The 22572-nt window shown below is 41.2% G+C and overlaps 1 protein-coding gene across 4 annotated transcripts in view; it reads left to right on the top strand.

Moving 5' to 3' along the window:
* LOC140203322 (small integral membrane protein 29-like) overlaps window positions 1–17705 on the top strand; it is a 104021-nt gene extending 86316 nt beyond the window's left edge. For all 4 annotated transcript variants that reach the window (XR_011887341.1, XM_072269342.1, XM_072269346.1 and 1 more), the window contains 3 exons: window positions 10292–10394; window positions 14802–14892; window positions 16671–17705. Coding sequence is in view for 3 of the 4 variants with exons in the window: in XM_072269342.1 (XP_072125443.1) it covers window positions 10292–10394; window positions 14802–14892; window positions 16671–16717 (241 nt within the window). In the remaining variant the exon portion in view is untranslated. The remainder of the gene's footprint in view (window positions 1–10291; window positions 10395–14801; window positions 14893–16670) is intronic.
* Window positions 17706–22572: the final 4867 nt, after the last annotated feature.

The following is a 22572-nucleotide window of genomic DNA, read 5'->3' as shown; positions in this document are numbered from 1 at the left end:
GTGAATTCCTGTGGCAGATAGTAGGGACGACACTTCACCGACAGGTGTTCCAGGTCTGGACTGCAGGAGCTTGTCAGTGCCACTGTGTCCGAGCACCACCCAGTGTTGATCAGTAAGCAGACACCACCTCCCCTCGTCTTGCCCGAAGCCGCCGTGCGGTCCATCCGATGGATCGAAAATCCCTCTGGTCGGATGGCACAGTCGGGGGTGGCAGGGGAGAGCCACAGGGCAGAGACTGTAACCTGTGCAATAAGGACAGTTCAGTTAGATGTCATAACTGGAAACTGAATGAAAAGCGTCTAGGTTTGGGATATTGGAGGGCTGCCATTCTGCCGGTGCAGTTCTACATGTGAAGTGAAGGAAGCAATACTGGCAGCACGATCCTGTGATCCCATTCCCAATCTTTTTTAGCCACAGTACTGTCGCTTTCAAAATGCTGCCGGCTGGAGTGGATCTGATCAATTGGGCAAACAGGAGACTGGTCAACCTGCAACACCACCACTCCAGAACAAAGGCCACTTTGTAAACACAAGAAAATCTGCAGATGCTTGAAATCCAAGACACACACACACACACAATACCGGCGGAACTCAGCAGGTCAGGCAGCATCTGTGGAAATGAATGAACTGTTGACGTTTGGGGCTGAGACCCTTCTTCAGGACTGGGCCACTTTGACCTCACTCATCATGCTGTTGTACACAGTTTACCTTTAAAGAAAAAACCCATGACATTTTTAACCTGTGCAATTACCATAGTGTTAAAGGTCTAGATGGGCTAGAATTTATTCAGTATCTTCAGGAACGCTTCCTCAGACAGTACGAAGGAGGGGCCTACTAGGGAATGGGTAAAGATTGACCTACTCCTAGGAAATAAGGAAGAGCAGGTAACTGAATTCAGTTTTAAAATAGTTCTGGAAAGGGACAGAACTCGTTCACAGGTTTGATTTCTAAATTGGGGCAGGGCTAATTTTGTGATTGTATTGGAGAGGAGCTTGTACAGGTTGCTTGAGCTAGATTGTTCTTGGGCAAAATGACCTCTGGTGGGTGGGAGGTTTTTAAATGACATAGCAAGACATAAAGCACTACACGTCAAAGTCAAAGGCAAATATCCTGGGAATTGGGAAACCTGGATGTCAAGTGATATTGTAACTTTGGTCAAGGAAAGGAGGCAGCTTGAGTCAAGTACAGGAAGCTGGGATCAAGCAATGGAGGTATATAGAGGATGTACTTGGGCATGAGATGGCTTTGGCATAAAACAATTGAGGAACAATTGTACAGGCCCTTTAAGCTATGATGTTGTGCCAACCTTTTAACCTACTCCAAGATTAATCTAATCCTTTCCTCCTGCACAGCCTTCCATTTTTCTTTCATCCATGTACATGTAAAATGTCAGGTGCTTTCCTTGATCCTACTTGCTTTCTGATGGCCATTTCTAGCCCTCTTAAGTCCCTTCTTAAGCTCCTACTTGGCTTTCTTATAACTCTCAAGAGTCCTATCTGATCATTGTTTCCTGAACCTTAAGTATGCTTCCTTCTTATTCTTGACTAGATGTTCCACAACTCCTGTCAACCATTGTTACTTCACCCTACCAACCTTTCCCTGCATCTACAGGAAAAACCTATCTAGAACCCCGTTCAAGTACTCTTTCCATCTCAGCACCCGTGTTTAACATTCAATTCCTGCCGCTGTCAGTAAGGAGTTTGTACGTTCTCCCAGCAACAACGTGGTTTCCAAAGGTGTGCAGATTAAGGTCAGTAAGTTGTGGGAATACTATGTTGGTGGCAAAAGCATGGCAACACTTGTGGGCCGTCCCTGGCACATTCTTGGATTACGTTGGTCATTGATGCAAAAGGTGCATTTCACTGTAAACCTAAATGTATATGTGACAAGTAGAGCTAATTATTTTTAAATAACCTCCAGATTTTTATTGTGTATTTCCCTCAGTACACCTGTTCCCAAGTTCTTCCCTAATAGCGTCATAGTGTATCCTCTCCCAATAAAATACTTTTCCATACAGTCTGCTCCTATTTCTGTTCAAGGCTATTGTAAAGGTCAGGGAGTTATGGTCACTATCTTTGAAATGCTCACCCACCAGCAGATATGTCACCTGTCCAGGTTCATTGTCTAGAACCAGATTCAGTTTGGCCTTTCCTCTAGTTGGCCTGACAATATACTGTGTCATGAATCCTTCCTGGACACACGTCATCTCTCAGGGTTCTCCTTTTGTTAGGTGTGTCCAGGAAGGATTCATGACTGGTCAGGGGAAGTGAGGAGGTGATGGAGAGGAGCTATAGGCAGGTAGTCATGCTGGGGTTTCGGGAGACAGACAAGTGGGTAACAGTCAGGAGAGGGAAGGGCAAGAGTCAGATGCTAGAGAGTACCCCTGTGGTTATCCCCTTTAACAATAAATACTCCTGTTTGAGTACTATTGGGGGGGACAGCCTACCTGGGGGAAGCAACTGTGGCCGCGCCTCTGGCACAGAGTCCGGCCCTGTGGCTCGGAAGGGTAGGGGAAGGAAGAGGAAGGCAGCAGTGATAGGGGACTCTATAGTTAGGGGGTCAGACAAGCAATTCTGTGGACGCAGGAAGGAAACACAGATGGTAGTTTGCCTCCCAGGTGCCAGGGTCCGGGAGGTTTCTGATCGCGTCCATGATATCCTGAAGTGGGAAGGTGAACAGCCAGAGGTCGTGGTACATATTGGTACCAACGACATAGGCAGGAAAAGCGAGGAAGTCCTGAAAACAGACTACAGGCAGTTCAGAAGGAAGTTGAGAAGTCAGGACCTCAAAGGTACTGATCTCAGGATTACTGCCTGTGCCACGCAACAGCGAGTATAGGAATAGAATGCGGTGGAGGATAAATGCGTGGCTGAGGGATTGGAGCAGGGGGCAGGGATTCAGATTTCTGGATTATTAGGATCTCTTCTAGGGCAGGCGTGACCTGTACAAAAAGGACAGGTTGCACTTGAATCCGAGGGGGAGCAGTATCCTCGCAGGGAGGTTTGCTAAGACTATTGGGGAGAGTTTAAACTAGAATGGCAATTTGGGTTAGGAGGGTTACAACTTCCAAACTTTAAAAATTATTATAAAGCAAATCAACTTAGATTTATTGCATCTTTCTTCGATGACCGAAAACCAGCATGGATTAAAATAGAATTAGACAAGATAGGAGAAAATAGACCTGAAGATTTTATATATAAATGGGAATCTAAATGAATACGGGAAAAGAAAGAACCTCCTATATTAACACATTTGATTGATCTATGGAGTAAGATAAATGTTGGTAATGAAACACAGAAATCTCTATTAGCAAGGAGACCTTTGTTCCAAAACAGACTTATTCCTTTTACAATGGACAATCAACTTTTATATAATTGGTACCAAAAAGGGATTAAATTTATAGGAGATTGTTATGAACGAGGTATATTGATGTCATTTGAACAACTAAAGGATAAATATAAAATATCAAATAATATTTTCTTTTGTTACCTTCAATTAAGGGCTTACTTAAAGGGTAAGCTGGGTCAAACAATGTTTTTGCCAAAACCTAATGAAATTGAAACTTGAATTCAAAAAGGGAAAATTTAAAAATTTATTTCTTGTATGTATAATTTGATTCAAGAACAGACAATTAAACAAGGAATCCATAAGTCAAAGCAAAAATGGGAAACAGATCTGGATATTAATATTGATGAAACAAATTGGTCAAGACACTGTCTTGACAGTATGACAAATACAATAAATGTTCAACTTAGATTAGTACAATATAATTTTTTACACCAGTTGTATATTACACCACAAAAAATAAATAGATTAAATTCAAATCTATCCGATAAATGCTTTCAGTGTAATCAAGAAATTGGTACTATTTTACATTCTACTTGGTCTTGTTTTAAAATTCAACTCTTTTGGATAAATTTAAGAGTCTTATTGGAACAAATTACTGGAACTCAACTTCCACATAACCCTGTATTATTTCTATTAGGTGATATTGAAGGGATAAAGCCGAAACTTAAATTGAATAAATATCAGAAAGAATTTATAAAAATTGCATTGGCGGTAGCTAAGAAGACTATAGCAGTTACTTGGAAATCTGATTCGTATTTAAGTATGGATCGTTGGAATAATGAAATGGCTAGTTCTATTCCACTCGAAAAAATTACTTATAATTTAAGAGATAAATATGTAACATTTTTGAATATTTGGCGCCCTTATTTACAAAAGATAGGATGGCATATTTAAGTGCTCCGATAAAGCTCTTGGTCCCTTGGGGAAAGTAACGAATAATTATACCAAATTTATTTTAAATCCCATGGAGCATGTGGAAACCTTCCAATACCCAGGCGGCTCTTCTTTTTTTTCTCTCTTCTTTCTTTTTAGGTAGGATTATATATGGCGGGGGGAGGGTTAAGGGGAGGGGGGGAGGGTAGATTTTATCTTTTCATGTATTCTTTTTGAAAACTCAATAAAAATTATATAAAAAAAAACTAGAATGGCTGGGAGGTGGGAACTGAACTGAAGAGACAGAGGAAGGAGCAGTTGGCTCACAAATAGAGAAAGTTTGTAGACAGTGCGAGAGGGAGGATAGGCAGGTGATAGAGAAGGGATGCGCTCAGATCGATGGTTTGAGATGTGTCTATTTTAATGCAAGAAGCATCATGAATAAAGTAGATGAGCTTAGAGCATGGAACAGTACTTGGAGCTGTGATGTTGTGGCCATTACAGAGACTTGGATGGTTTCAGGGCAGGAATGGCTACTTAGAGTGCCAGGCTTTAGATGTTTCAGAAAGGACAGGGAGGGGGGAGAAAGAGGTGGGGGCGTGGCACTGCTGATCAGAGATATTGTCATGGCTGCAGAAAAGGAGGAAGTCAAGGAGGGATTGTCTACTGAGTCTCTCTGGGTGGAAGTTAGAAACAAGAAGGAGTCAATAACTCTACTGGGTGTTTTTTATAGACCACCAGTAGTAACAGGGACATCAAGGAGCAGATAGGGAGACAGATTCTGGAAAGGAGTAATAATAACAGGGTTGTCATGGTGGGAGATTTTAATTTCCCAAATATTGATTGGCATCTCCCTAGAGTGAGAGGTTTAGATGGAGTGGAGTTTGTTAGGTGTGTTCAGGAAGGTTTCCTGACACAATATGTAGATAGACCTACAAGAGGAGAGGCTGTACTTGATCTGGTACTGGGAAATGAACCTGGTCAGGTGTCAGGTCTCTCAGTGGGAGAGCATTTTGGAGATAGTAGTTACTATTCTATCTCCTGACCATAGCACTGGAGAGGGATAGGAACAGACAAGTTAGGAAAGCGCTTAATTGGAGTAAGGGGAAATATGAAGCTATCAGGCAGGAACTTTGCTTCAGTATTCACTACAGAAAAGGATCTTGATGATTGTAGGGATGACTTACAGCAGATTGAAAAGCTTGAGCATATTAAAATGAAGAAAGAGGATGTGCTGGAGCTTTTGGAAAGCATCAAGTTGGATAAGTCTCCGGGACCGGGCGCAATGCACCCCAGGCTACTGTAGGAGGCAAGGGAGGAGATTGCTGAGCCTCTGACAATGATCTTTGCCTCATCAATTGGGATGGAAGAGGTTCTGGTGGATTGGAGGGTTGCAGATGTTGTTCCCTTATTCAAGAAAAGGAGTAAAGATAGCCCAGGAAATTATAGACCAGTGAGTCTTACTTCAGTGGTTGGTAAGTTGATAGAAGAGATCCTGAGAGGCAGGATTTATGAACATTTGGAGAGGCATAATATGATTAGGAATAGTCAGCATAGCTTTGTCAAAGGCATGTCGGGCCTTACGAGCCTGACTGAATTTTTTAAGGATGTGACTAAGGTAGAGCAGTAGATGTAGTGTATATAGATTCCAGCAAGGCATTTGATAAGTTACCCCATGAAAGGCTTATTGAAAAAGTAAGGAGGCATGGGAATCCAAGGGGACATTGCTTTGTGGATGCGGAACTGGCTTGCCCACAGAAGGCAAAGAGAGGTTGTAGATGGGTCATATTCTGCATGGTGGTCGGTGATCAGTGGTGTGCCTCAGGAATCTGTTCTGGGACCCCTTCTCTTCGCGATTTTTATAAATGACCTGGATGAGGAAGTGGAGGGATGGGTTAGTAAATTTGCTGATGACACAAAGGTTGGGGTGCTTTTGATAGTGTGGAGTGCTGTCAGAGGTTACAGCAGGACATTGATAGGATACAAAACTAGGCTGAGAAATGGCAGATGGAGTTCAACCCAGATAAGTGTGAGCTGGTTCATTTTGGTCGGTCGAATATGATGGCAGAATATGGTATTAATGGTAAGACTCTTGGCAGTGTGGAGGATCAGAGGGATCTTGCGGTCAGTCCATAGGACACTCAAAGCTGCTACGCAGGTTGACTCTGTGGTTAAGAAGGCATACGGTGCATTGGCTTTCATCAATCATGTGATTGAGTTTAGGAGCCAAGAGGTAATGTTGCAGCTATATAGGACCCTGGTCAGACCCCACTTGGAGTACTGTGCTCAGTTCTGGTCACCTCACTACAGGAAGGATGTGGAAACTATAGAAAGGATGCGGAGGAGATTTACAAGGATGTTGCCTGGATTATTGGGGAGCATGCCTTATGAGAATAGGTTGAGTGAACTTGGCCTTTTCTCCTTGGTGTGGCGGAGGATGAAAGGTGACCTGATAGAGGTGTACAAGATGATGAGAGGCATTGATCGTGTGGATAGTCAGAGGCTTTTTCCCAGGGCTGAAATGGCTAACACGAGAGGGCACAATTTTAGGGTGCCTGGAATAGGTACAGAGGAGATGTCAGGGTTAAGCTTTTATTGCAGAGTGGTGACTGCATGGAACGGGCTACTGGCGACAGTGGTGGAGGCGGATATGATAGGGTCTTTTAAGAGACTACTGGATAGGTACATGAGGCTTAGAAAAATAGAGGGCTATAGGTAACCCTAGGTAATTTCTAAAGTAAGTACATGTTTGGCACGGTATTGTGGGCAGAAGGGCCTGTATGGTGCTGTAGGTTTTCTATGTTTCTATCTTCTTTATTAAGTGGGAAAAAAAGTGGTTAGGAAGTGAATCGGGACCCTCAAAGACCAAGATGGAAATCTACATGTAGAGCCGTTGGAGATGGACAGAGTTCTCAAAGATTATTTCTCTTTTCTGTTTCCCATGGAGAAAGATGTGAAGAGTTGGGATACTGGCAAGGTTGATGGATAGTTTTTGGGGACAGCCCATATTGGGTAGGAGAGGTGTTGCATGTGTTAAGATTTACAAAGGTGGACTAACCTCCAGATCTGGTTGAAGTATTTCCAAGAACACTATTGTAAGCTAGCGAAGAAATTGTGGGAACCTTGCTGTGATATATTTATAACATCACTATCCACTGGCAAGGTGCTGGAAGACAGGTAGATAGCAAATGTTATACCTTTATTTAAGAAGGTTGTAAAGATAGACTTCATAATTATAGATACGTTAGCCTAATCTCCATAAGATGTTAGAAAACATACTGAGTGATGAGAGATACTTATATTTAGAAAGGCAGATGCTTATTAGGCGTAGCCAAAATGGTTTTGGATGTGGGAGATCTTGTCTTATGAACTTGATTGAGACTTGCGATGAAATGAGAAGGAAAGTTGATGAGTAGACTGCAGAAGGCATGCTTCATGTCAAGTTACGTAAGGCTTTTGGCGTTGGTTTCACACGGTAGGTAGCTTTGGAAAGTTGGATCTCATGGCATCCAAGGAGATCCAGCAAACTGGACCCAAAATCAGGTGGATGGTGGAAATAATATAGACAAAATGTTGGAGGAACTCAGCAGGCCATGCAACATCTACGGAAAAGAGTGAACAGTGGATGTTTCAGGCTAAGACCTTTCATCAGGCCTGGGAGAAAAGAGATGTGAACTCGGAGTAAGGGAGGGGAGAAAGAAGTACAAGGCAGTAGGTGATAGGTGAAACCGGGAGAGGGGGTGGAGTGAAGTAAAGAGCTGGGAAGTTGATTGGTGAAAGAGATAAGGGGCTGGAGAAGGGGGAATCTGATAGAAGAGTACAGAGGACCATGGAAGAAAGGGAAGGGGGAGAAGCACCAGAAGGAGGTGATGGGCAGTTAAGGGGATAAAGTAAGAGAGGGAAATAGGAATGGGGAATGGTAAAGGGGACATTACCAGAAGTTTGAGAAATCGGTGTTCATGCCATCAGGTTGGAGGTTACCCAGGCGGAATACAAGGTGCTTCTCCTCCAACCTGAGTATGGCTTCATCACAGCAGTAGAAGAGGCTATGGACTGACATGTCAGAATGGGAATGGGAAATAGAATTGAAATCCGTTCTACTTCCAATTCCCATTCCGACATGTCAGTCTGTAGACTCCTCTACTGCTGCGATGAGGCCATACTCAGGCTGGAGTAGAATCACCTTGTATTCTGTTTGGGTTGCCTCCAACCTGCTGGCATGAACTTCGATTTCTCAAACTTCCGGTAATGGGCCACTCCCCCTTCTCCTTCACAATTTCCTATTCCCATTTTCCCTCTACCTTATCTCCTTACCTGCCCATCGCCCCCCTCTGGTGTTTCTCCCCCTTTCCTTTCTTCTGTGGTCTTCTGTACTCTTCTATCAGATTCCCCCTTCTCCAGCCATTTCTCTTTCACCAATCAACTTTCCAGGTCTTTACTTCACCCCTCCCTCCCCATCTCCCAGTTTCACCTATCACCTCTTCCTCCACTCCCCATCCTTACTTTGACTTCTCACTTCTTTTTTCCAGTCCTGAAGAAGGGTCTTGGCCTGAAAAGTTGGCTGTTTATGCAGCTGCCTCGCCTGCTGAGTTCCTTCAGCATTTTGTGTGTATTGCCTGGATTTCCAGCAGCTGTAAAAAACCTTGGGTGGTGGAAAGCTGTTTTTCAGAATGGAGGTCTGTGACTAGTCATGTGCCCCAGGGGCTAGGTACTAGGCCCATTATTATTTGTTATCTATAATAATGAATTGGATGAGAATATATGAGGAATATTTAGTACATTTGGATATCACACTGAAATAGGAGGTGTTGTAGACATTGAAGATGAGCATCAAAAATTGCAACACATCTTGATCGGTAGGCTGAGTAGTGGGAAATGGAATTTAATTCAGTGTTCAGTCTTACATTTTTGCAGGAGAAATCAAGGTAGAACTATTGGTTTTGATTATTACCCTATCTGTGGAAGCATCAGCCCATGTCAGCCACTTCATAACTACAAAATCCAAGTGGAAGCAAGTCATCTACTTGGAATAATCTGTTGGAGGAATTGAGGGCAAAGATGGAGAGCAATAGCTTTTAACCTTTAATTCTCCAGTAGTGCTCGCGTGAAACATATTCCACAAACTGTAAAAAGGTGCAGGTGTTTTGACCTGAAATGCCATCAATTCCTTTCCTCCTACGGATGCTGCTTGATTCACTGAGTATTTCCAGGAGATATTTTGATGCTCCAGATCCCAGTGTCTACAGTTTTTTGTGTCTCAGATCCAAGAGATTGCCTAGGGAGAGCCATCAGCCTGGTAATGAACACCCTTGGGTCTCATTGATCCTGAGCTGAAATATACCTAAAACTGGTTCCCTACATCTGAAGAACTTTATTTACTCATAGTCCTGTTGTATTCAGTTTCCCTTTTTTTCTAGTATGGCTTCTGCTACCCTCAAATGTGGCCACCCTAAGCTGCTTTACAGTGAAGAATAATTTCTCCAGTTACACTTTCCAGGCCTTACGCTACATCTCTTTGACTTCACACGAATAGTGTTCCTCTTCAGTCGATTCGCCAGTGGTTGATACTTCAGCAATTATATTTCTGCCCTTGGAGCCAAAATGGTCACACCCTGAGATTTTCTTGTTAGCTCAATACCTGCATTCAAAAGTCTTCTGTAGACAAAAGTATTTCAAGTCCCACAGACAATGGTTAACCTTGCTTACTATGTATTGTTTTCAACAAAGGGATCTATGCTTAGATCCTAATAAAATGTCTGCATAAATAATTTTATACAGTTTGTGAAATATGTTTCATGTTAGCACTATTGGGGAATGTAAAAACTGTTACTGATCCACTAATTGAATGTGAATTGAAGCTAAGTGTTTGGACTACAGTAATACCACGTATCCTACAGTGAAAGGTAATATGAAAGAACTAATGACCCAAGGTCCGGTAGTCTTGCTCAGGAGAATTTCTTAACTGAGAAGGTTACAATATTGGTAGGTTATATATTTGTTCAATGGTTTCTTTGATAAGTACTTCTTTCTTCAACAGTGAAAAGGTTAATCCATTTTACTTTGCTTCTAAGGTTAGAAAACCTACGCAATAAATTGGTACCGATTTATTCATACGACCCTAGTGAGGATCATAATAATGTGGAAGAAGAAATAGATACTAACGGAGAAATAAAGGTAAGCAAAATCTGTGTTCAGAATTCATATTTTGTATGATAGCATATGTTACAAAAGCAGGATGACTAAATCAGTCAAAACCTCAAGAAAAATCCTTCTCCTGAAAAGCCAGTAAGCAAACACTATGAAGTTTTACAAAGCAGAAAAAAACATAACAGAAGAAGTCGGGAGCAGGAGTCGGCCATCTGGCCCGTCGAGCTTGTTCCACCATTCAATAAGATCATGGCTGACCCGGCCATGGACTCACCTCCACCTACCTGCCTTTCCCCATAACCTTAATTCCCCTACTATGCAAAAATCTATCCAACCTTGTCTTAAATATATTCACTGAGGTAGCCTCCACTGCTTTATTCGGCAGAGAATTCCACAGATCCACCACTCTGGGAAAAGTAGTTTCTTTTCATCTCTGTCCTAAATCTACTCCCCTGAATCTTGAGGCTATGTCCCCTAGTTCTAGTCTCACCTACCAGTGGAAACAACTTTCCTGCCTCTATTTTATCTATCCCTTTCATAATTTTATGGTTCTATAAGATCTACTCTCATTCTGAATTCCGGTGACTACAGTCCCAGGCAACTCAATCTCTCCTCATAGTCTAACCATGTCATCTCTGGATTCAACCTGATGAACCTCCTCTGCACTGCCTCCAAAACCAGTAGATCCTTTCTCAAGTAGACTGCAGACAGTACTGCAGATATAGCCTCACTAGTAACCTGTACAGTTGCAGAATAACCTCTCTGTTTCTAAATTCAATCCCTCAAGCAATGAAGGCCAGCATTCCATTTGACTTCTTGATAGCCTGCTGCACCTGCAAACCAACCTTTTGTGATTCATGCACAAGCACTCCCAAGTCCCTCTGCACAGCAGCGTGCTGCAATCTTTTTTACCATTTGAACAATAATCTGCTCATTTTTCATTGTTTCTTCCAAAGCGGATGACCTCGCATTTACCAGCATTGTATTTCATCTGCCAGAACCTTGCCTACTCACTTAGCTTATCTATAACTCTCTGCCAACTCTCCGTATTTTCTACACAATTTGCTTTTCCACTCAATTTAGTATCATCAGAGAACTTAGATACATTACACTCGGTCTCCTCTTCCAGATCGTTAATATATATCGTGAACAGTTGCAGGCCCAGCACCGGCCCCAGCAGCACACTGCTCACCACTGATTACCAACCATGTATCCCAGCTCTCTGCTTTCTATTGGTTAATCAATCCTCTATCTGTGCTAATACATCACCCCCAATTCTATGCATCCTTATCGAGCACTTTCTGGAAAACCAAGCAAATAGCGTCCATCTGCTCCCCTCTATCCACTGCACTCATTATATCCTCAAAGAACTCCAACTGGGATTTAATTACCAGTTTTAAGATAAGCCAATCCCAGCCATGACTGCGATTACATTGTTACAGTTGGAAACATTTCCCTGTGAATCAGAAAATGGAAAAGTCAGCCAAGGTTCTTGCTTCTGTCAGTTTTCCTAGATTTCATAAATTTTATATTCGATGGCATGACCAATGAAGGCAAGTATGTCATACACCTGTGTTACCATTCGACCTGATTGAGTTTCCACTTTTGGAAAGCTGTTAGCTTGCACCCCAAAAAGAATTATCTGTATATTGATGCTTCTGAGGGTCCTGCCATTTCTGTATACTTTTCTCTTGCACTTAACTTCCCAAAATGCATTTGGGATCTAATGGTAAATGATTTGGAGCAGTGTGGATCTGGCAAGGAGCAGGAAAAGGACGAAAACAAAGTAGAAATGTATCAGGAGCAAGCACCCCTAACTAACTGACAACTTTTTGAATTGGTAAACTTACCTCAGTTGATGTTTCTATTTGTTAATCATCTAACTACTACAAACATATGACTACTACAAAGATCTAGAAACCTGAGCTCGGATCATGTTCTCCCAAGCCCCAGAAGATATAGGTTTTGCCATCACTGCTTTACTCCTAGTCATTAGCCCTCCTAATCTAACATTTCTGCTTGCCTACAAGATTTTCAACAAGCTGTCGTATATAGTGAGACACTACAAAAACTGCAGGCTTTCATCAACCAGTGCCTGAGAAAGATCCCAAACTTCAGATAGGCCAACAAAATAACCAACCAGACTGCGGGAAAAACACCAACCAGGAATCCACAGAGACACAAATACGTAAGATGGAAATGGCCACACCTTGAGGAAGCCAACCAACAACATCTCCAGGCAGACACTCAAATGGAATCCCCAAGGAAAGAGGAAAAAACGATGTCCAGAAAAAAACACATGAAGGAGAGATGTTGAGGCTGAAATTAGATGATGGGGACACTCCTGGTCCACTCTTGAGAAATTGGCTCAGAGCTGAGGACAGTAGAGACGAATCATCGATAGCCTATGCTCCTCTGGGGGCTAAGGACCCAAGAAGAAGAAGATGCTTTGTAGTAACACAATGGAGTGGGTGGAGTTTATTGCTCCTCTTCTCACCCCAGTAGTTTTATTGATGATAGGCTTACCTAGATATTTGGGGCAATTTACAGTTTAGCTTCAAAATATAAAGAGTAATTGAGAGGTCATGGACCAAAACATCAACTGTTTCTCTCTACCCAGATGCTGCCTGACAGACACTTCTTATTTCATCTTTATTTCCATCTTTGTCATCTGTCCTATTTAAGTGGAATAATTAATAGTTTAGAAATGAGTGTCCTTTTATGATTGAATCAATCTATTCTTTAATTTGTCTTTCTTTTGTGTGCAGCTTAGATTTTTTTCTAATTTAAATAAAAACAAATAGGGCTTTTCCTGGACTTATCTTTGTAAATTCTTCAACCTACTCTGCATAATTTTTGTCCTCTTCAGGGTCCTCTGTGTTGAGCATGATTTATTTTCGTTCCAGTTCTGTAGAATGGTTGTTCAGGCTGCAGACTCTGCCATTGGCTAATCAGAAGATAGTGTTGCCAAATGGTGCTATCAATACTGCCCAGGATTTATAGAAACAACGATGGTCATGCCTTTCCAGTTCTTGAGTAATCTATATCTACAAGTGTACAGGAAAGTGGAAATCATTGCAGCCCAATAGTATCAGGTCTAAGCCAGCCAAAGTTTGTTGTGGGGCATGTAGATGCGGAAAGTGATCCACATTTTCCTGGGTCTCTGTGCATTTTATTGTGAAGGACATTGTTGTTGTGCTGCAGGATCAGGTTGCTAGAAAACCTTTCTTTCACAGATGTTTCGTATAAAGACTGATTTATACTTGTGCATCAAATGTACGCTGTAGGTACCGCGTACCCTACGCCGTAGGTGACGTGCACCTCCCCAAAAATGTAACTCACACGTCGCAGGGACGCAGACTGCAACATCTGTGATTGGTCCGCTTGGTAGCATCGCATTTCCGGTTGCTTTTCTCCGCTGCGTCTGTACACTGATGCGAAATAAATGGTTGGAGACGATGAACCAAATGGTCAAATCTACCTGCCAACATCCGAAAATATTTGAAATGCATTTCCTTGTCCATGTTTCTCTCGAAGAAACTCACCACAGTGGCATAGGATCCCCATCACCAACTAGCGTTTTGGCGGTGAATTGCAGAGCGATGCAGACACAACTACACATGCTCGCTATGGCGTAGGGGTACCCAAAAGTAAAAATCATGCCTACGGTGTAGCCTGTATGCACAAGTATAAATCAGCCTTAAATCCCATTCTTTCTTGTACTAGTCAATTATTCTTGGATCTTAAACAATGGATGTGTAAATGTGCAAGTATTATCTGCAGCTGAAGTGAGTGATCCTCATGCTGGAATGTAGGCAGTAAAGGTTAAATTGTTCCCATTCTTCCTGAACATTAGCTCTGAGGAGAGGGAGACAAACGGAAAGAGTTAACAGTTCTGGTTGATAATCTTGCATCAATTCTGGAGAATGACAGAGTTAAAGTAAGAGTTTTAATAAAGCAATTCTGGAGAATGACAGAGTTAAAGTAAAAGCTTTAATATTCAGGAAAATGTGGAGCGAAGGGGAGAGCATAGAAGGAAATTACTGGAAAGGAAGCAAAAGCAGAAAGTACTGGAAATTGTCATTATGTGAAATTGCAGAACATGGTACTGAGTTCAGAAGTCTGTAAAGTTGCTCTTTTTTTTAAGAAGATGGGTGATCCTCCTTGAATTTACTGTGTGTCTTGTTGGAACTGTGGGAGGCTGAGGTCAAAGTATGAGGCGAGAGGTAAAAGAGCAGGTTGCCTGCATTTGCACAGGAAGCAGCCACGGGAAGGGAAATGGGATTCTGTTAACAGAGATTGGTGAGGATCAGGGGAAACCCTGTCCTTGGTTTGAGTTTCAGTGTGCATTTTCCAATACTTCTATGAATTTACTAAAATATTACCTTGTTACCTTTCCTGTAAGCATCATCTTTTAAAATTTATGTATTTTAGGATAATTATGAACTTCCGGCTGAGAAGGCAACAGGAGAGAATGAGAACTGTGCCTCCATTTCTGATACGGGTATTGGTAATCAAGAAACAGGTGAATCAAAATTTTCTCATTTTGATTCACAAGAATTTACAATGTAAAAAAGTGCATCAATATCTATCCAATAAGGTACAATCATAGACACAAGAGATTTTGCAGATACTGGTAATCCAGAGCAACACATACAATATGCCGGACCACCACCGGTTGGGTCGCCCAGTTGAGCTTGTCTGATGATTAAAGACCTGAAACACCCTATGACCCCGGGCTCATCACTGAAGTCGTGTCCAAGTAGCACCAGAAGGTGTATTCTACAACTGGCAGGTCAGACAGCATCTAAACAGTTGACATTTCATGTTGAGACCCTTCTTCAGAAAAATCATATTTTGCTTGTTGCTGTAGTCAACACATTATTTATGATACCATTTCTTGATGCAGGAGCTATCAAATTGTCCGCCTAGTCAAAGCTATTCCGGGTAATATTGCAAACACGAGGAAATCTGCAGATGCTGGAAATTCAAGCAGCACACTTTCAAAGTTGCTGGTGAATGCAGCGAAAGGGATATGAGAAGATCATCCTCTGGGTTCCCCCCCCACCATTTTCTTTCTCCCTAGGTCTCCTGTCCCATGATCCTCTCATATCCCTTTTGCCAATCACCTGTCCAGCTCTTGGCTCCATCCCTCCCCCTCCTGTCTTCTCCTATCATTTTGGATCTCCCCCTCCCCCCCCCACTTTCAAATCTCTTACTAGCTCTTCCTTCAGTTAGTCCTGACGAAGGGTCTCGGCCCAAAACGTGGACTGTACCTCTTCCTAGAGATGCTGCCTGGCCTGCTGCGTTTACCAGCAACTTTGATGTATGTTCCAGGTAATATTGCTCAGGTACTTGAAACAATATGATCAAGGAATTACTAATCTAATAGCCTTAGAGTTAATCAGGAACATGATGGAAAAGCCACCATCTTGCTTTTAAATGAAACCTTCAGCTCATACAATCAGTTCCAGACCTATTTACGGAGTTGTAGAAAGCTGGGAAAGAGAAAGAAAATCTTAGATGATGTAGTAGATGGAGAAAAATGACTGATGAGGAGGATAGCTGGATTGAAAGACAAGAGGATGATGGGGTTGTGGAAGGGGAAAAGAAAAGAGCTGCAGATAAAGGGGAGGATGGTTAGGAGAGAGAAGGAAAGGTTGATTGTGACAAGATAGGGGACGTATAAAGAAAAAGAGTACGAGGAAGCTATTGGCTAGGAACCTGGTCAGTGGAGCATTTGGAAAGGTAAAATGCTTATAAAGGGGCTAGAAAGGAGTTCCCCAACAATTTTTATGCTGGAGACCCCTGATATTAACCGAGGGGTATGTGGGTCGCTGGTCAGAAACTCCTGGGCTTGAATTTCATAGAGAAGGGTTAAGACAAACGTACATGGCAAAACGAATGCTTTCAGCAAATGGTGGTACATTTATTCAGTGGGTGGCTGAGACATACTTTCTAGATCCCATTTATGTTGAGATTTTTGATTTTATCTGTGAGAAATAGGGATGCTGTCATGTCTTCCATTATAGCATTCATTAATATATTGCTAGCTGCTCCCTGATTAGCTTCTAGACATCCAAGGTCCCTCAGGAAAATTATTTTTTTTCCCCTAGATCTTTGTGACATCTGCAATTAATGCATGGTCAACTATTTTGCCAACACGTTATTGGTACACAAGAATGGTAACCATTTTCTGTTGCACAGAAGATTGACTGGCAGCTTTGGAAGTGTTTATTAATGTAGTGGTGTTATTTAATGTAATATGCAATATTATGTATCTATAATAAATCTATTCTGTAGGTGTACCAAAGGAGAAACAAGTTTTGCAGATTGAAAGTGGCCAGTGATAGAGGCTCTCCCATGGTAAAACGGAACAGCTGAGACAATATTTTTTACAATTATTTTTGAACTAATTATCAGACTGTGGCATTATGTTTCTGTTGCAAAGCTGGATCTTTCAACATTCTGTTTGTGAACTGACTAGAAATGAAATGAAGGAAATTAGATTAATTGTGTTAGTATTTTTTGTGTGAATTTGTCTTTAAATACGTGTGCATTCTTGTTACTTTGGGAAGAATTTTGGTAACTTGGTGAAAATTCTTTAAGATCAAGTGGAGCGTGTAAGAATTTTTTAAGAAGCCTTTTGTGGGCAGTTACCTTAAATGAATATTCACATATCTGAAAATGGTAAATAAACTTTTGGTGTCCTGATTAAGGATTAATGCATTACTATACAAACAAGAAGGCATTTCAAAATATACATAGCTTTAAAATTGATAAATAGCAGTACAAACAGAAATTGGATTGTTTTGAGGTCAGCCCTCAATGCAAAACCATGCTTTAAATATTTATTGGTGTGTTAATTGATTCTGTATTCCTTTACTCCCTTGATTGAGACACTCCACTGCAAATTTTAAAATAACTTGACTGAAAGTTTCACTCTGTTATCTCCCCGATGTGATCCAGAACGACATTCATGTCATTCCACTTACCATTAAGGTGGATTTGACCATGTATTTGTAATTTCACTAAATGTGCCTTAATGGAGAAAAGAGACTTTGTATCTCACAAGGCCCTTTCCATTGTATGGCAACAGAAAATCTTCTGAAGGTCACTTAAAAATGATAAACATAGAAATTAAACATCTAATTGGATCATATTAAAGTGTTTTCATGAGCATTTAGGAAACGTATAAAAAAGTAAGGTAGCAGTGTGAGTGGATTCAGTCATGGTTGGTAGCTACTATTGCTTAACTCAGTAATTGCTGACCTAATGGGTTGGATTACTTATTACTACATTGAATGTAATTGAATGCAATAAACGTATTTCATAGAAGTTGCTACTTGTGGTTTTATGCTAATAATAGCAATAACTGAATGGAAATGGTTACTTTGAGGCAATTTTTGCCTTTGCTGCGTGAGCTTCAAGAAGCCATTAGTTCTATGACCCACCTCTCTTACTGGTTATAAACATGGGAAATTCTGCAGATGCTGGAAATCCGAAGCGACACACACGAAGTGCTGGAGGAACTCAGCAGGTCAGGCAGCATCTACGGAAATGGATAAACAGGTGATGTTTTGGACCAAGATCCTTCTTCAGGACTGAAAAGGAAAGGAGGTTGTTTTGTTCATAGCCTAGGTTGGAGGCAGTCCATTCCAGTTTGACTCCCTTAGACTCAAAGGAGAATAAGTCAGCCAAAGCTTCTCCATTCAGAGCAGTGATCCCTTCTGGAAAGAAGTCCATGTTTATGGCTATCCAGTAAATAAGATTTTAACATGTAACCATATAATATAACCATATAACCATTACAGCACGGAAACAGGCCATCTTGGCCCTTCTAGTCCATGCCGAACTCTTACTCTCACCTAGTCCCACCGACCTGCACTCAGCCCATAACTCTCCATTCCTTTCCTGTCCATATAGCTGTCCAATTTAACTTTAAACGACAACATCGAACCTGCCTCAACCACTTCTGCTGGAAGCTCGTTCCACACAGCTACCACTCTCTGAGTAAAGAAGTTCCCCCTCGTGTTACCCCCAAACTTTTGCCCTTTAACTCTCAACTCATGTCCCCTTGCTTGAATCTCCCTCACTCTCAATGGAAAAAGCCTATCCACATCAACTCTATCTATCCCCCTCGTAATTTTAAATACATGTGTATAATATTTCAATTGTAAAATTCCAACATTAATTGTACAGCTCCTTTCAAGGGATGATGTAGAGCATGTCAGAACAATCCATTAAATTTTATTTATTTATTGAGATACAGTGTGGAATTGGAGCTTCCAGCCCTTCGAGCTGCGCTGCCCAGCAATTCCCCCAATGTAGTCCTAGCCTAATCACGGAACAACTTACAATAGCCAACTAACCTACCAACTGGTCCATCTTTGAACTGTGGGAGGAAACTGGAGCACCTGGAGGAAACCCATGCGGCCGCGGGGAGAACGTACAAACTCCTTACAGGCGGTGGTGGGAATTGAACCTGGGTTGCTTGTACTGTAAAGCGTTGTGCTAACCACTGCACTACCGTGCCGTAATTAAAGAAATTCAGCGTGATATCTGCACACACATGATGTATGTGACAAGAAACGTCATGTGAACTTTAAGATTTGGAGGTTTGTCCTTTGTAGCAGAAAACATGAATACTCTAAAAATTTGATCTTGGGGGGAGATAAAATCTTTTAAATGCCAAGAGCAGAAAGTAGAGGATTGTTGCGTGGGTGATTAACAAAGTGCCTCTCCAAATGTTCATAAATCCTGCCTTTCAGGATCTTTTCCAAAGGTTGTGCAATTGAGCACATTGTTTCAAAAGATCTTTCTCTTTCTCAGCATTCCTATCACCACTTGGCTGTTTCCAAGTTCCATCGGAGTATTCATAGCAAGGTATGAATATTCAAACTAATAATTCTGAAGGTGGAAGTATGCACAAAGGTCTTGTAGGATATGGCCAGGTCATCAGCTCTGTAATTTGCTTTTATCATCTTTGTGTCAATGGGGAGGCATAGTAGTGTAGTGGTTAGCACAACGCTTTACAGTACCATTGACCCGGGTTCAATTCCTGCTGCTGCCCGTGAGGAATTTGTAAGTTCTCCCCGTGACCACATGCGTTTCCTCCCAGGGTCCAAAGGTATACCGACTGGTAGATTAATTGGTTATTGCAAATCCTCCAGCAGTTAGGCTAGGGTTAAATTGCAGGTTGCTTGGCGGTGCAGCTCGAAGGACCTGACGGGCCTATTCCGCGATGTATCTCAATAAAATAGTAGAATATGTAAGACTACATTTTTTGCAGAAGAAAGGCACACCATTCAGGTCAACAAGGAGAATTTCAGCCTTGCTTTATTATATAGGTGAGTTTCTTTCAACGTTGCTTCAAGCAACACAAAAACATATTCTTATATTCGATTTTCCTTCAGGCTATCTCTTAGATGCATCTATGTTATTCATTTAAAACAGTCCAGGTCCTGAGCTTCATTTTTACCTCTCTCTGAACTTTAAAAGTAATTTCTCCTGAATTATTTATTCATGTTTGCCTTTTATTTACAATCTACTGTTTGACCTATTTCATGAGTGGAAATGTTACTACGTCCTACCAAAAGCCCGCATAATTTAAAGCATCCCTGTCAGGTCATCTCTCTCGTTGTTCTTTTCTAGAGAAATGATGCCCGTATTGTTTATTTTCATCCAAAAATTGTAGCTTCCTGGTTAGTGTGTATTCAAATAAAATTCATTGGTATGTCATGAATATTAGTTTTTAAAAAGAAAATGTTTATGGCATTCTCCCGCTTTAAACAGCTGGATCGCAATTAACTACTGTCAATACACAGCATGAAGTAACTGCAGGCCAGTGTTATCAGTGTACGGCTAAAAAGAAACCATTGTTCAAAAAGCAGTGCCTCAGAATCGAGCTTCACAGTTTAAAAACAAGTGTGATTTTAAATTGTGTGATTAAAGTAATGACCTTGCAAAACATAGTCAACAAAATACTCTTTCATATTGTTTATACAGAGTTTAATTCCTTAATATTTTCATTTGAAATCAGTGCATAATTCAGTTTTAAAGAGGTATTACCAGAACTGTATTGTAATTTCTTTTCTTGGTTGACTTATAATGAGATCAAGACCAAGGGAGCAAAAATAATTGAACTAGGTCAGAGTAAGAATCAGCTTTAATATCACTGGCATATGTTGTGAAACTTGTTATTTTTGTAAGAGCAGTAAATTGAAATGCATAATAATAAAAGAAATTATTACAATAAGAAATATATTTATAAAATTAATTTTTAAAAGTGCTGCAAAAAGACAGCAGAAAGAATAATTGAGGTAGTGTTCATGGGTTTATTGTGCATTCAGAAATCTGATGGCAGAGGGGAATTCGCAGTCAATTTGGATTGGCAACAACATCTACTCAACAATCTTCATCAGCAACGATGCACCACAAGGCTGTGTGCTTAGCCTCCTGCTCTACTCGGTTTACCCTTGACTATTTGGCATAGCCACATGGTGGTGTGCCGCAGGACACAGTTCTGGGTCTATTATTGTTTGTCATCTACAGTGGCATGCAGAAGTTTGGGCACCCCGGTCAAAATTTCTGTAACTGTGAATAGCTAAGTGAGTAAAAGATGAATTGATTGTCAAAAGGCATTAAGTTAAAGATGACACATTTCTTTAATACTTTAAGCAAGAAAACTTTTTTATTTCCATCTTTTACAGTTGCAAAATAACAAAAAGGGAAAAGGGTCTGAAGCAAAGGTTTGGGCACCCTGCATGGTCGGTACTTAGTAACACCCCCTTTGGCAAGAATCACAGCTTGTAAACACTTTTTTTAGCCAACTAAGAGTCTTTCAATTCTTGTTTAGGGGATTTTTGCCCTTTTTTCCTTGCAAAAGGCTTCTAGTTCTGTGAGATTCTTGGGCCATCTTGCATGCACTGCTCTTTTGAGGTCTATCCACAGATTCTCGATGAGGTTTAGGTCAGGGGACTGTGAGAGCCATGGCAAAACCTTCAGCTTGCACCTCTTGAGGTAATCCATCGTGGATTTTGAGGTGTGTTTAGGATCATTATCCTGTTGTAGAAGCCATCCTCTTTTCACCTTCGGCTTTTTTACAGACAGTGTGATGTTTGCTTCCAGAATTTGCTGGTATTTAATTGAATTCATTCTTCCCTCTGAAATAAAACAAAAGTTCTATTTTAACTTCATCAGTCCACAGGATTTGTTTCCAAAATACATCAGGCTTGTTTAGATGTTCCTTTGAAACTTTTGAATAGAACTTTTTGGCCGCAATGAGCAAAGGTATGTTTGGAGAAAAAAGAGTGCAGAATTTCATGAAATGAACACCTCTCCAACTGTTAAATATGGGGGTGGATCGATCATGCTTTGGGCTTGTGTTGCTGCCAGTGGCACGCAGAACATTTATTGGTAGAAGGAAGAATGGATTCAATTAAATACCAGCAAATTCTGGAAGCAAACATCACACCGTCTGTAAAAAAAAAAGCTGAAGATGAAAAGAGGATGGCTTCTACAACAGGATAATGAACTTAAACACATCTCAAAATCCACAATGGACTACCTCAAGAGGCGCAAGCTGAAGTTTTTGCCATGGCCCTCACAGTCCCCTGACCTAAACATTAATGAGAATCTGTGGATAGACCTCAAAAGAGCAGTGCAGGCAAGACAACCCAAGAATCTCACAGAACAGAACAGAACGAGGAAGAATAGGCAAAAAATCCCCCAAACCAGAATTGAAAGACTTAGCTGACCACAAAAAGCTTTTACAAGCTGTAATACTTGCCAAAGAGGGTGTTACTAAGTACTGCCATGCAGGGTGCCCAAACTTTTGCTTTGGGCCCTTTTCCTTATTTTGTTATTTTGCAACTGTAAAAGATGGAAATAAAAAAGTAATCTTGCTTAAAATATTAAAGGAATGTGTCACCTTTAACTTTATGCCGTTTGGAAATCAGGTCATCTTTTACTCGCTCAGCTATGCACAGTAACAGAAATTTTGACCAGGGGTGCCCAAACTTGTGCATGCCACTGTATATCAATGATCTGGATGATACTGGAGTAAACTTGATCAGCAAATTTGCAAATGATACCGAGACTGGAAGTATAGTAGACAGTGAAGAATGCTATCAAAGCTTGCAGCGAGATCTGGACTAGCTGGAAAAACAGGCTGAAAAATGTCAGATGGATTTCAAAGTAGCCA

This window comes from Mobula birostris, chromosome 9, assembly GCF_030028105.1.
Source record: "Mobula birostris isolate sMobBir1 chromosome 9, sMobBir1.hap1, whole genome shotgun sequence".
Taxonomy (NCBI): Eukaryota; Metazoa; Chordata; class Chondrichthyes; order Myliobatiformes; family Myliobatidae; genus Mobula; species Mobula birostris.
The sequence above is the reverse complement of the archived record's forward strand: the minus strand, read 5'-3'. Positions and strand labels throughout refer to the sequence as shown.